Source organism: Periplaneta americana, chromosome 15 (assembly GCF_040183065.1).
Source record: "Periplaneta americana isolate PAMFEO1 chromosome 15, P.americana_PAMFEO1_priV1, whole genome shotgun sequence".
Lineage (NCBI taxonomy): Eukaryota > Metazoa > Arthropoda > Insecta > Blattodea > Blattidae > Periplaneta > Periplaneta americana.
In genome coordinates this window covers 53369196-53385442 of record NC_091131.1, presented here as the reverse complement: position 1 = coordinate 53385442, position 16247 = coordinate 53369196, and the positions used below count along the sequence as shown (strand labels likewise).

The following is a 16247-nucleotide window of genomic DNA, read 5'->3' as shown; positions in this document are numbered from 1 at the left end:
GCAATGGTTTTCTAATCACACATTACGAAATATTCAGCTCTACTGCCTTCCTCCCACTATACTATATATTACAATACAGAAACAAAATTTGTAAGAGTACTTAAAAATGCGTTAAATTTACTTTGCAACAGGCGGGATATTCAAATATCAATGTCAGTTATTTTTTTCTTTTCACGAGTGTACAGTAAATGGTATAAAGTACAACTTACTTAACGGTGCACGTTGTCCACTCCTGTTGAAGACCACGAATCACATCAAGCAACACTTCGTTACTAATAACCCAGTCTGAGCAGTCGAATTCACAATGGAAGAGATTTAAAGGCAAGTGGCTGGCTAGCTGATACTGTGGCTTTCTATAACAAAAATCTACAACTTTAACAAAACTGTTTCAAATCAGAATTCTGTAAAATATCTACTAAGTTGCAATCTCTAGTCCACGTATGAGCCATGCTCTCTGCAATGTCACTGCAATATTTAACCTATGAACGAGACACATTGTTGAACAGCTAGAGAGTCACCTTTCTCCAGCAGAGATTGAAGTTCAAATCCTGGCAAGTTTAAGTGGATAAACATATACGTACAACAATCTCAAAATGGTTGCGGTTTATAATAACAATAATTTTCAGTTTAGCACTGCAGGAACAATCCCTCTGTGGATTCATATTCACTTCTGGCAACTGACACCACCAGTTCATGCTTCATTACATCAATTCCAATTTTCAATCACCACATTGTGTAATACAGACCGATAACAATGAATAAAAAAAGGAATAAGAATTTCATGTGTTAAGAACAAACTATCAGATAATGAAAGAGGTTGAAACGCATATATGTACAACCATATAAGGCTGTAAGATTCTTTAATTAATGTAATTTGTACCTGGAATGATTTTCAATATCCAACAGCTCTTTCATAACTTCTGGGCTCTCTCTACCTTGTCCAATAAGCAACAAAATTCCCATAATGCACCTCACCTGATGCCACAGGAATGCCTGGCCTACCAGAGTTAGTTCACACATGTCATATGCTGAAAAAAAAAAAAAAAGACACTCTGAATACTGTCAACAAGTAACTTGCACAAGCTTGTGAGAAAAATTATATTTGGCATGGAACGAAAGAAGAAACAGAACCATAAAAAACTAGTATTAGATTTATACAGCAATAAAAAGTATTTTTAAAGAGCAGAACTCCAGAATGCCACTCATCACAATATTGAGCTGTCAGGTATATGAGGCTCGTGAATTTTCAGTTCAGTTTTAATTGTGTTCAAAGTATCTCTTTTGTGATCATTACATTTCATTTGTATTTCTGTAGCTCTAAATGAATAATTCATCAATTTCATCATTGGAACATTTTTAAGTTCACTCTTTACTTTTTTATTTTATTCTTTTATTTTATATTTTACATTTCTGCAGAACTCACATATATTCAAAACTTTTTTGGCTTTTCGCAGTCTGTAATCTCATTCTTTCCTTCCACAAAAGTAATTGATATCTTCTTGATTAGAGCAACAAGAAAGTATGTTCAAGTTTAAAGATGAACTCTGCATTAAAATCTATGGTTTTGAAATAAATATAAATAACTACCATTCACACAAATCCTTAGCATCACTGAAATTTCTATTTTGAAAAATTAGAGAAATTGTTAACATACTGTAGCAATACATGTTCTATTCACTAATATAATTTATACTTGATAAAGAAAGACTGTATTTGAAACATTTCCATTTTTTCCTCATGGTTCTTTTCGTGGCTAACTAACAAAATCAAGAGAATATTATCACGGCATGAGCCTACTATGAAAAAATTATAAAATATACTGAGTGGGTTAAAAGTCACTTTCTCCAAACACTTTCTTACGTTTAATTACATTCAATTTACATTTGACTACACATTTCTTTGTATATTTTGTTCAAAATGGAGGCCTTGTTTCTCGATACACAATTCGCAACGTTTAGACACTGATTTACAAATGGCAGAACATAACTCACAACCTACATCGATTTTCACGAATGACTGTTTGGATGCAATTGATGCAGATCCTGCAGTTTCTGATCAAAAACATCATTTTTCAGGATACCTCTAAGCGAAAAATCACATTTTGTCAGGTCACATGTGCCACGATGGCCAATCCATTCATGGAATTACTGGTTCAAGAAGTCCCTCACTCCTACACCAAAATGAGGTGGTGCTCCATCCTGTTGTCATATCAACTGCATATCGGCAAAACGAGGACTGTTTTCAAGTTATGACATCTGTATACAGTAGCGTGCAAATTAATCCGAACACGACATATTTTTACATTTTCTGTCATTGTTGGCCCCACAGCTGCTCATACCACTTTAATTGACAACTGTAGTACGTGTAATTCCATTGTTGAAGGTCTGTCATTATTTTTTTTATATGTGACATTTTGCCTGTCGTTTTGTACTTATAAGCATTTCAGTTGTGTTGAAGACTTAATACTGCAATCCTGTGTACATTCTGTCGTCTTCACAAATGGATACAACTCCACGAAAACGGTCTAAAATGATAACATTAGCAGAGCATTCTTCTATGACACAGAGGCAAATTGCTGCAAAATGTCACATCGGTTTGGTTAATTCAATCATAAAACGACACAGAGAGACTGGATCCATCACACCCCAGAAAAAAGGAAACTGTGGCCGGAAAAGGAAGACTTCACCTGCAGATGATCATTTAATTGTCAGGAAAAGTAAATTAAATCCTAGACTAACTGCTGTCGACTTAACCCGCGAGTTAATGGCTACCACTGGGGCGAATATTCACGTCACAACAGTGCGACATAGGCTTTTGGAAGCTGGACAAAGGGCTCGTAAGCCTATTAGGAAGCAACTGCTAACCCCTGTTATGTGCAAAAAATGCTTAATGTAGGCAAAATCACATCAAAACTGGACAGTGAATGACTGGAAGAATGTACTTTTTTCCGATGAGTCTCATTTCGAGGTCCATGGCCACCGTATTTCTTATGTACGGAAAGGATCCGAAAAAGTAACAGCAGCTCATCTCCAACAAGCACCCAAATACCCCACTAAAGTAATGTTTTGGGGTTGTTTTACACATGAAGAGCCTGGAGCATTAATACCTATCAAGGGAATGATGAATTCTGACAAATATATTCACTTATTAGAAACCAGTATCGTACCCCAGCTGCAAAAAACATTTCCGGATGGCAGACGTGTGTTCCAACAAGACCTGGCACCATGCCATACGTCTCGAAAAATTACAGAATTCTTCAACAAGAAGAATATTCAGGTACTCCCCTGGCCAGGCAATTCACCCGACATCAACCCCATTGAGAACTTGTGGTCAATTTGCAAAAGAAGAATGCAAAAAATGGATTGTTCTACAAAGGAGAAGATGATTTCTGCCTTCATTGGTGTATGGTTTCGCGATGAAGAAATGAAGAATATTTGTGGGAAATTAGTGGAATCCATGCCAAATCGTCTCAGAGCTGTTATTAGGAACAAGGGAGGCCACATAGATTACTGAGGTATGTCTTAGACCTTTTTTTATCCCGTTTGAGTGTTTTTGCATAAGTAATTACGTTGTTCGGATTAATTTGCACGCTACTGTATGTGTACAAGTACGAAACCTAGGAACGAATATTGGAGAAAGAGACTTTTGACCCACCTTGTATACTAAAATAATAAAATGCCCAATAAATATCACAGAAGCAATGTTAATATGAGAAGAAGAGCACGAATTCAGAAGAAACAGAAGCTACATAGAATATGTTTTCAATCTTTCTCAGTTTGTAGAGAAACGCAGAGAATTTAATGTAGATACTTTTATAGAAACAACCAAGATGGCTCAGTGTCAGCCTTATAAGCCAGTGGAGCTGGGTTCAAATCCAGTGCTGAGCTTATAAACCAGTGGGGCCCATTCATATCCCGTTATACCCTCAATTTATAACTTGTATTGAGCAAGCTCATGATCCAGACAACACAGGGGTTTTCTCTGAGTATGCTTTGGCTCAAATGTGACATCCCGATAATTTTTATTCTCCATCATCAACATCAACATAATCATCATCATCATCATAATTATCATCATCCATTCATTGAGTGAAATGTGGACCCAATGTTTATAGTGCACTCTGAATGGTATCTGATGAACTGAGTGATCTATATTTATCAACACTAGTGACATCTATGAGCTGCTCATAAAATCAGGGTGAATGACATGTTAAGGGCCCTCCCACTAGGAGAGAGAGAGAGAGAGAGGAACTTTTATAGAATTCAATGACTTCCATAAGGCATTTGGTATGCTAGATAGATTTAAATTATGAGAAACTGCGCATGAGAAAGGAATTCCTCCTCATATGATTAGTGTTATATAAAGTCTAATTTCATAATACAAAAAAAAAGTGTCTTAATTGAAATAGAAATTACACGGAATGCAAAGAATAACAGTGATCGTCTCAATGCTTTTAATTTCCATGAAACAGGATCCCAGAGCCCTTATACATGGAACTTAGGTTATGGTGAGAGAAGAAGATGTAATAAAGCAGTGCATGCAGAAAATAGAACTGCAGTACACCGTGTTCCGCTTATAAGTATAATAAAAGAAATAGTTATAATTTCATAACAATGCATGCAAATGGGTTAAGATTGGTACCATTGTAAAGAGGAAATTGGGAAGTTTTAATCCATTGTTGTTACTTATTTTTAGAAGACTCACGCATGCGCAGATCATTAAATAAGAGAATTCGTATCGTATCTTTAGTCAGTCAGCATGTGGACGCCACAGCAGAAAGCCTTTTGTGTGCTGTCATTAGCAGAACATAGATCCATAATTCGTGTACAGCGCTTGTTTCACCATCAGTACAATCTTAGACCGAGGGAAGCTGTACCGACGTACGTCTCAATAATGAAATGGGATAGGCAGCTCAGAGAAACAGGAAGTTTGTTGTCTAATGCAGGTAAACATTCCAAGCGTAAAGTGTCTGACGAAAATGTCGAACGCATTCGCGAGGCATTTCAGAGAAGCCCGCGGAAATCCATTCGACAGGCTAGTGTGCAGTTGAACATCCCACCAACAACAGTGCATACAGTGCTCCATAAAAGATTGCGTTTGCGAGCGTACAAGCTGCAACTTCATCAGATGATTACGCCGAATGATAAACTGGAACGAAAACGCTTTGCAGAAACAATGTTGGATAAAGTGGACGATGACGACACATTTCTAACTCGAGTCTGTTTCTCAGATGAGGCAACCTTCCACGTCAGTGGAAAAGTAAACCGACACAATTGTCGCATCTGGGGGTCGGAAAATCCAAGTGTCGTAATTGAACACCAACGGGATTCCCCTAAATGGAATGTTTGGTGTGGGATCATGCGTGACAGAATCATTGGTCCCTATTTCTTTGCTGAAAAGACAGTCACTGCAAACACGTACCTGGATATGTTGCAACTGTATGCTGTGCCACAACTCCCAGATGGAGCAATTTTCCAGCAAGATGGGGCTCCACCACACTTTGCCAACATGGTTCGCACATTCTTAGACGAACAATTCCCTGCAAGATGGATCGGAAGAGGATCACCGTACATCACATGGTCTGCCAGATCACCAGATCTAACACCACCTGATTTTTTCCTGTGGGGGTTTGTTAAGGACCAGGTCTACAGGACGCCAGTACGTGATTTGGCAGACTTACAAGAAAGAATTTATGCTGCTGTCAACAATGTTACACCACAGATGCTTCATAACACTTGGGTCGAGGTTGAATACCGGTTGGATATTTCCCGTGCCACCAATGGAAGCCATGTTGAGGTTTATGGAACATAAGGTAACAAAAATTCCCAGTTTTCATTCTTTGTAGCAGTTGGTTTCAACTATATACTTGTATTAATTCAGAAGTTATAGCTATTTCTTTTGTTATACTTATAAGCGGAACACTCTGTACTTGAAGACATCCAAGAATGGCAAGTCTCAGTACGCAGCAACAAAAACATTCCCTAATATCTACCACATAGTGATTGCTGGTGGAAAGCCATATATTGGTTACTGTTTAATCGCTAACTAATATCCATAATGAAAATGTATGTGTTATTTAATGATATTCGTATATTTTTAAAACTATGTGAAATACGAGAACTGTAATGTGGCTGAAAGAATGACTAATGAAGCATACACTTGAAATTAACATTTTTAATAACATCTAACATCATAACAGCACACAGTACGCAACTCAGAGACTATTGTCTATTTCACAGATACCAACCCGATGAGGCACTACTATTATTGTGTTTCGAATCAGTAGCTATAATGTTCACTCTGGCACTCAGTATCTGCCTGTCATACTTGACTACGCCATTTCCAACATCCATCTTGCAAAGGTTACGGAAGTCATGACTTCCAACCACATACTGCACTGCAGTATCCATCGCCTGTAGAAACAGAGATCATCAAAATCACTACTTTTCTTTCTATATTTGAGCTGTTCCATTCCTTATTTCTATGACAATTAAGAACCATTCACAAACAGCAAGACTCCTTGGTCACATGCAGTTGTAACAGAATTTCAGATTACAGATGCTTATTCAAGTCTCAATCTCACTAATGTAAAGTATTAGAAGTGAATTTTGGAAATACATCGAATGATTTCATAAGATAAATAATTATCTCTCAGAAACTTATTTGAAGTGAATGAGGAGTGAAGAAAGAACAACTTACAAGCAGTATTAGTCCCAACATTCTAATTGCATGATGATATCTAGGCCTACTCTAGATGATTGTGAAAATTAAGCTTACGGTCGTGGAATACTCCAAGGACTTTAAAATGCAATCTGTTCTGTTAATCTGAATATTATTTAAGTAATAGTTGAATTTAATAGAAGTATTTTTCAATTTAAATACTATTATAGTCACAATCATGCCATGGTACGAAAGAAAAATTTCACAACCTCGAGCTGGAATCGAACCTGCGACTTCCTGTACTCCGGTCAGGCGCTCTACCACTGAGCTATCGAGTTCATCTCACGCCAAAGGCTTGGAATTATCCTTTCATACTAGCGACTCTGTTATAGAGTACTGTCCATAGCTCTGATCTAGTCAGCACTGCTTATGGGTGTGAAGAAACTATACAAATGTAATCTTCATCTTACGATGTTTGGTGACGTATATACGTCTGTTGATGTGACATATTAATGAATTTAAATACTATTATAGTCACAATCATGCCATGGTATGAAAGAAAAATTTCACAACCTCGAGCGGGAATCGAACCTGCGACTTCCTGTACTCCGGTCAGGTGCTCTACCACTGAGCTATCGAGTTCATCTCATGCCAAAGGCTTGGAATTATCCTTTCATACTAGCGACTCTGTTATAGAGTACTGTCCATAGCTCTGATCTAGTCAGCACTGCTTATGGGTGTGAAGAAACTATACAAATGTAATCTTCATCTTACGATGTTTGGTGACGTATACACGTCCGTTGATGTGACATATTAATGAATTTAAATACTATTATAGTCACAATCATGCCATGGTATGAAAGAAAAATTTCACAACCTCGAGTGGGAATCGAACCTGCGACTTCCTGTATTTAAATTCATTAATATGTCACATCAACGGACGTGTATACGTCACCAAACATCGTAAGATGAAGATTACATTTGTATAGTTTCTTCACACCCATAAGCAGTGCTGACTAGATCAGATGCTATGGACAGTACTCTTTAACAGAGTCGCCAGTATGAAAGGATAATTCCAAGCCTTTGGCATGAGATGAACTCGATAGCTCAGTGGTAGAGCGCCTGACCGGAGTACAGGAAGTCGCAGGTTCGATTCCCACTCGAGGTTGTGAAATTTTTCTTTCATACCATGGCATGATTGTGACTATAATAGTATTTAAATTCATTAATATGTCACATCAACAGACATATATACGTCACCAAACATCGTAAGATGAAGATTACAGAAGTATTTTTCTTGTGATAATGTGCTTGTGAACAATAGTTTCAACAGTGTTTTAAAATGATTTACAAGAGAAATTGGACTATGATTTCTAACATCATGTATTTTTTTTTTGAAAAAGGTTATAACTATGAGTTATAATATTAGTCTTGGAAGATTATTTTTCATGGCAATGTCTTCAGATTACTTTGCAATTGGGTCCATGTTACACTGAAGAGATTGGCAGCCTGCAGTATTTTTGATTGCATGAAATACTTTTAAGTCATCAGTGAAGAATAACAGACAAACAATTTCTTGTACTGATATTGTCTATGAAGATTATAAAACGAAGAGTGCCTTATGGCACTCCACAATTTAAGTTAAATGAATCGGAGAGTTTGCTAAACAGATGTACGTAAGATTATCTATCACTTTGATAGTTTTCAAACCATTTTACGTAACTTGCAGAAAGTCTGATGCTTCCCAACTTATGAAGCAAGGTTTTAAGTGGAACTATGTCGAGAGCTTTGCTGAAATAAAAATATACTTAGTCAGTTTGTCACCGTGTTTCAATTGCAGACACCATTAATTTTATTTAAGTATAAAACTAGAATAGTTGCAGCAGATTGAGATGTAGTGAATTCATGTTGTGTTGGGCTTAGTTTATTTTTCAATAACAGGAAAAGTGCTTGTAAACAATAGCTTCAACAACGTTTTAAAATTATTTACAAGAGAAGTTGGACTATGGTTTCTAACATCATGTCTTTTGCAACTTTTAAAAGAGGGAAAATTACTGCTTGTTTTCATAATGTAGAAATTTTACAAACAATCCTGAACAGATGGAAAAACTATTTTGGACAACTACTAAATATACATAGGCCAAATAGAAATGATCGGGACGAAATTGAAATACAAACTGCTGAGCCATTTATACCCGAACTCACACTTTCTGAAGTCGAAATTGCGATAGAAAATTTGAAAAATTATAAGTCTCCAGGTATCGATCAAATTCCAGCAGAATTAATACAAGAGGGTGGAAGCGCATTATATAGCGACATTTATAAGCTTGTACTTGCTATTTGGGAAAAGGAAATTGTACCAGAACAATGGAAGGAGTCCATAATCGTACCTATCTTTAAGAAGGGGGACAAGACTAACTGTAGTAACTTTCGAGGAATATCACTTTTGTTGACAACGTACAAAATTTTGTCCAATATTCTTTTGAGAAGATTAACTCCATATGTAGATGAAATTATTGGGGATCATCAGTGTGGTTTTAGGCGTAATAGATCAACTATTGACCAGATAATTTGTATTCGACAGATAATGGAGAAAAAATGGGATTATAAGGGTACAGTGCATCAGTTATTCATAGATTTCAAAAAGGCATATGACTCGGTTAAGAGAGAAGTTTCATATGATATTCTTATTGAATTTGGTATTCCCGAGAAACTAGTTCGATTTATTAAAATGTGCCTCAGTGAAACATACAGCAGAGTTCGTATAGGTCAGTTTCTGTCAGATGCGTTTCCTATTCACTGTGGGCTAAAGCAAGGAGATGCACTGTCACCTTTACTTTTTAACTTTGCTCTAGAGTATGCCATTAGGAAAGTCGAGGATAACAGAAAGGGTTTGGAATTGAACGGGTTAAATCAGCTTCTTGTCTATGCGGATGACGTGAATATGTTGGGAGAAAATCCACAAACGATTAAGGAAAACACGGGAATTTTACTGGAAGCAAGTAAAGAGATAGGTTTGAAAGTAAATCCCGAAAAGACAAAGTATATGATTATGTCTCGTGACGGGAATATTGAACGAAATGAAAATATAAAAATTGGAAATTTATCTTTTGAAGAGGTGGGGAAGTTCAAATATCTGGGAGCAACAGTAACAAATATAAATGATATGAGGGAGGAAATTAAACACAGAATAAATTTGGGAAATGCCTGTTATTATTCGGTTGAGAAACTTTTATCATCCAGTCTGCTGTCGAAAAATCTGAAAGTTAGAATTTATAAAACAGTTATATTACCGGTTGTTCTGTATGGTTGTGAGACTTGGACTCTCACTTTGAGAGAGGAAAATAGGTTAAGGGTGTTTGAGAATAAGGTGCTTAGGAAAATATTTGGGGCTAAGAGGGATGAAGTTACAGGAGAATGGAGAAAGTTACACAACACAGAACTGCACGCATTGTATTCTTCACCTGACATAATTAGGAACATTAAATCGAGACGTTTGAGATGGGCAGGGCATGTAGCACGTACGGGTGAATCCAGAAATGCATATAGAGTGTTAGTTGGGAGGCCGGAGGGAAAAAGACCTTTAGGGAGGCTGAGGCATAGATGGGAAGATAATATTAAAATGGATTTGAGGGAGGTGGGATATGATGATAGAGAATGGATTAATCTTGCTCAGGATAGGGACCAATGGCGGGCTTATGTGAGGGCGGCAATGAACCTCCGGGTTCCTTAAAAGCCAGTAAGTAAGCAAGTAAGAAATTTTACAATATTTCAGACTGGAGTTAAATGTGTGGGTTAACAAATGAACAAAAATTTAAATTTAGATTTTAAAATCTGGTACACCATCAATACCAATTGTTTTTGTTGGTTTTGATTGCCTTCCAAACATCATCATATGTTACAGTTGGTATAGATAGACAGTCTGCATTATTATAATATTGTTTACATAAGCAAGGATATGTGTTTTCTGGACAGATATGAAGTGATTAGCAGAAGCATGGACAATGTCTTTTCAACCTGTAAAGTGTTTATCATAAAAATAAGTTTCTGAGAGATAATTATTTATCTTATGAAATCATTCGATGCATTTCCAAAATTTTTTCAGGTTTGAATTTAGATTTTCATCTATATTTTGTACCATAAAATTTTATGATATATGATTTTTGATCAATTTTCCATAATTAGAAAGAAAATTTTTAATAAAATTCAGATCTGAATTTAATTTTTTTTCTCATGGTCTTTCTTTCTAAGTTTATGCAAGGTGTTAGAAAGCCATTGAGGAAAACCAGATCTTTTTACTTTGGTGACTGGAACTGTTTGTAATATAGTGTTATTAATAACAGAATTGAATGAACTCACTAACCTTGGTAAATGCAATAATCATAATATTATAGAAATTACGATACCAGATTAAAATAAATCACCTTGAGAATAATTTGGTTAAGAACTCTGGTGACTTTGAAAATATTTGTATAGTATAACTTCTAGTGATTTTAACAAAGATGGATAGTATATACCTTCAAAAACTAATGAAAGAGTGGCCAGATAACATCACTCTCTTTTACATTTGAAAAACGAAGTCAAGTAGGTTTTTGTTATTAATAGTAGAATTTTGTTCTTGAAGTCTAAGGTAATATAATTAGGAACATTAAATCCAGACGTTTGAGATGGGCAGGACATGTAGCACATATGGGCAAATCCAGAAATGCATACAGAGTGTTAGTTGGGAGGCCGGAGGGAAAAAGACCTTTGGGGAGGCTGAGACATAGATGGGAAGATAATTTTAAAATAGATTTGAGGGAAGTGGAATATGATGATAGAGACTGGATTAGTCTTGCTCAGGATAGGGATCAATGGTGGGCTTATGTGAGGGCGGCAATGAACCTCTGGGTTCCTTAAAAGTCAGTCAGTAAGTAAGTCATAGGTAATAAAGTGATGAAAATAAATCATGAGTCGTAATTTTAGAACAGCAATGAAGGTTTTTGGTATTAGTAACCAGGTGACCAGTTTGTATCAAGAGCATTAAAAACACTAAGTATTAAGACGCTATTATTATGTCATATGTATATCAAGATAGTTTTCAAGAAATGTAAAATATGTTCTTAGAAATTGGATCAGCATCAGGTGGAAAGTAGTGATTACCGAATAATAATATTAATGATGATGATGATGGTATAATAATAATAATAATAATAATAATAATAATAATAATAATAATAAATGCTGTTGTCAGGAGATACTGCATTTTGATTTATCAAATTTCATTATCATTTTAAACATCACATTACATCACATATAATGTTCAGAATCAATTAACAAACATAAGAAAACTGCTCTCGTCAAATACCTTAATATCAAGGTTTCCTCTAGGAAAGAAGTACTTGTACGTCCTTTGCTTGCAGTTGAATCTGGCACTGAAGTCAGGAGGAGCAGGGCACCAGGCCAGCACCCTGATATCTGGTGGAAGGACGCGATTCAGGAGCTTGGGATAATCCAACTCCTCAGTTGTGCCTTCTCCAGCTGAGAGCTGTTCTTGAGTCAGTTTGCTTCGGATGTCTAGTGACACCACCTAATACAACAACAAGCAAGGACAGACTAAATTACAGTATGAAACTATTTACATTAAAGCCATTTAAATAACAAACCTTTAATAAACATCACAGATTTTTTAAAAATGTACACACACAGTGGCAATTCAAGCTTGAATGGAGGTGAGATTTTTCATGCCTCTATGCCTTTCAAAATGGCTCTGGAATACATTGCAGTCTTTTTCGAGGACAAATGGCAGAGTGTGGTGATGCTGAGGCCCAGAAAATATGAGAGAGGACTCTATCTCTTCACCTTCTGTATTTTGAATTCTGATATGTAAGACAAAAAGCCTATACTCCTTTCATTCACGGACATGGTTCTTCAACATCACAAAACTCTATGCATGGGGAAGACAAGCTAAGGATTTTAATCACCCTTAAACATGCAAACTCTCTGCCAGATTTGAATCTGTGAATCTCTAATCCAGTGTTTCCCAACCTTTTTAAGTTCGCGGCACCCTTGAAAATAACATTAAAAACTGGGGGCACCCTTTCTTGAATTTAAAAAAAAAAAATTGAAATTTAATATATATTCATTTATTGAAAGATGATATAATAAGTTTTACTACAATCACTTAGTAAAAATACATCAATTTTATATATTGTTCTGTCGAAGTCTCGGGAATGTTCATGAGGAAGTGAGTAGTCTATACTAGTATAATGAATCGGGAATGTTCGGCAGGGATTGGCTGTAATGCCATCTGCCGGAGCCGGATACAAGTATAATTGAATCTTGGAAATGAATCGATCTGTAGTGCATGAGAGTAATTAATTTGACTTATTTTATTTCAAGACCTTACAAGATTTAAGTAGACAGTATTTTTTTTTTGGTTTATTTCAATATCTCGCGGCACCCCTTAGCCGATCACGCAGCACCCTAGGGTGCCGGGGCACACCGGTTGGGAACCACTGCTCTAATCTATTGAAAAGTACGGCAACCATTCAACCACTGAAGGTAACACATTCTCAATACAAGTATAATAATTCAATCTACGTAACAAAACCTGCATAGGGAAATTGACTGTGTTTTAAAAAAAAAAAGCAACTGTGCTTATCATCTACTGAAGAGAGACTATTTATTATGAGTGCAACACACTGAAATACCTGGCAGAATGAGCTGACTCCCTTATCTGTGCGTCCACATCGAGCATAGTTGCTGGTCTGGCGACTCTCCACTAAGCAACATTTGGTGAGAGCAGCAAATAAGTGGTGCTCGATGGTGTTGATGGTGTCCTCCTGCACCGTGTAGCCCTGGTAGTCCCACCCAAGATATAGAAATTTCAGCAGCACATGTCGCTTGCAGCATCTAAACAGGTGCCAATGTAATTTTTTTTTCATAGGATATATTCTGAATTGGTAGCATGCCTTACCTGTACAACAAAATCAGCGGCTCTTCATGACACATTTCTCGTTATTTACAGATTATTTTAACTTATAAATTCTGATTGTGATATCCTGATTGCGAAAATGTACAGTATGTCAGCTGAATATAGATAAACAGAAACATTGTTATTTCATTTAATCTAAGTTCAACAACCAACTAGTCTTTTTATTAGTTTTTAATCAATTTACAGTACTTTTATGTATGGTAACTTGAATATATGGTCTTTTAGAGAATATGTTGAATCGCTGTTTTCTAATAATGTTGCACAAGTTAACAATGCAGACCAATAAATTGCAGATTCTAAAACAAATGTTTTGAGATTCTTCAACTCATAACATCAGAAATGAAAAATCTGGAAGCATTAGCCTCAAAATAGAGTTAAGTAGCCTGCTTACTATAGTCTTATGTGACGAATCAAACCAAAAGTTCAAGAAATTGCTTTTCAATTGTTTTACAAATGTCTTAATTTCAGAGGATTTTTAAAACCGTATATCTGAATATTTTTTATTGACAACTGTGCAAGTTCTATTAAGAAATGTGTTCGATACTCCACACGATTTTTGGTGACATGAGAATAAACCTGTTTGTAGCAGCCTAAGGCCTATGTACATCATGGAATGGAAGTAGGTTTATGCAGCTTTAGGAAAAACAGTTTCAGCATTATGTACTCATAATAAAGCACAGGGTGAACAGATGAGTTTCCCACCTGCATGCTGTCAGTCAGCCCAGCCACAGCAGGGAGCATGGGAACACGTCATCAGTCTAAGCTAAACGGCTGTTGTGTACAGGTATGGCTTATAATAGGCCAAAGTATTCTATTCCACAATGAGTGTTTATTTACGATTGGTATGTATATGCACAGAGAATAGGCTCGTGCTAACAGGAGATTATTCCAAGAAAATTTCCCTGATGTTCACATTCCAACTGATGCTGTGATTCATAAATTACGGTAGTTAAATTTCGGGAAACGGGAAGAGTTCGAGATAAGAAGCAAATACGACAACCCACAGGACTCACTGAAGAAGTTTTCAATGACATCAGGCATTGTCTAGAAAATACCCCTAGATAGGCTAATTTCATTAGTCAATGTCAGAAATGTTTGGAATATAAAGGAAATAAGTTCCCCCCTTTTACGCAAATGAGTAGTTGCATATCTTTTTAAATGATTTTTGTTTTGTAATATTATTAGCCAGTGTCTCCAGTATTGAAACTGTAGTTCGACAAAATGCAGACTAATGCTGTCTTACAGTCATGAGTACAAGCCCCATGTGTAGCATGGGAAACTCATAATCTGTTCATCCAGTATATGATTCTTTTCGTTATTAACTACAAAAATTTAAACAGTGTGATTAACAGTTCTCTTATGATCTATTCTTACATTCGGAGAAAAGCTTACTTGGTAAAGTCAAATTTCCTACGTTTCTTTTCAGCTAAATTCCTATTTAAACAATCCACAGGAACTGATTTATTAATTATGCTCTTCAGTTGATTATTATGTATCTCCATCTGTAGTATACGGTTTATCAGCTCCTAGAAAATATACATATATTTTTAAATATCTGTTAGATCATACGATTCATAATTTCAAATTGTGGTCATAAGAAATTATCACAAAGTTATTACAAACCACATAGTTCTAGAAGAACAGATGGGCTTCTGCAAAGTAAGATCAACGTTCCATGCTGTGACTAATTTGATGGCAGATATAAAAAATGCAATGCAGCACTCTGAAGGAAAGCTCTATGCACTTTTTGTCGACTAAAGGAAGGCATTCAATTTATTCGATCTTCAAAGATTGATGAACAAATTGAAAGACTACCTCAGCAAAAGTCAATATCTAACAAACATCATTATCAGGATGTTAGAAGTCAATAAAGTTGTCATCAGCGACACCCTCAGGACATCAAAGTAGTTACTACAGACTGGGTGCTGCAGGGTGATCCCATCAGCCCTTCACCATTAAACTTGATGACAGTCGACATAGTAAATGCCATGCACAACAAAGGAAATGAAGGCCTCTCTGCATGTACATGGACTATATGGTCTTAATAGCTAACAATATTGATGAGGTGCAGGAAAACTTCAGCAACTTAGCAGCATGGGCTGAAGCCAATGGACACAAATGGCCATTGTGTACCCATCTTAAATTATGGAATACAGATCATACGGGAACCTTTGAAGAAGAGAGACATGGCTCTGCGGGAGGGAGTAAAGACCACCTTTTTAAAGAGAACACTGGCAGTGTCTCGATACATTCCTTCACAGCTAGTGTTGCCTACCTGCTGGCAAGGGAACCTTTCCTACTGCAGGAGATTACACAATACTGCAATTGCCATGTACAAGGGACTATCAAGTACCGGTACCCCAGAAGACAACGGAAAAATTTATCCAAAAAATCTTGTTTTCCCTTTTTTTTATTAGACACAACTCTCAATTACAACCAAGAACTACTTAATTTACAAACTTATTTCTACGGCGGCCTGTAAAAATTAACACAATTATTAATGTAACACGTATGAACTTGTATATCAATATATTTTTAATTTATGTTGCACTATACTGTGGTTGCACATGATAACATTAGCAGGTTACTATTAGATTACTGGTACTGTAAT

At 36.3% G+C, this 16247-nt stretch overlaps 1 protein-coding gene across 4 annotated transcripts in view; it reads right to left on the bottom strand.

Annotated features, from left to right (window-relative positions):
- Positions 1-16247, bottom strand: part of LOC138714940 (tRNA pseudouridine(38/39) synthase) — a 34899-nt gene that overhangs the window by 18432 nt on the left and 220 nt on the right. For 3 of the 4 annotated variants that reach the window (XM_069847238.1, XM_069847239.1, XM_069847241.1), the window contains exons 2-7: positions 15029-15162; positions 13353-13554; positions 12008-12229; positions 6248-6413; positions 881-1028; positions 210-353 (exon numbers count right to left, since the gene is read on the bottom strand). In XM_069847238.1, the coding sequence (XP_069703339.1) occupies positions 210-353; positions 881-1028; positions 6248-6413; positions 12008-12229; positions 13353-13554; positions 15029-15162 (1016 nt within the window). Of the gene's footprint in view, positions 1-209; positions 354-880; positions 1029-6247; positions 6414-12007; positions 12230-13352; positions 13555-15028; positions 15163-15259; positions 16227-16247 lie in introns of those variants that run through there. The other variant, XM_069847240.1, reaches the window with a different exon arrangement.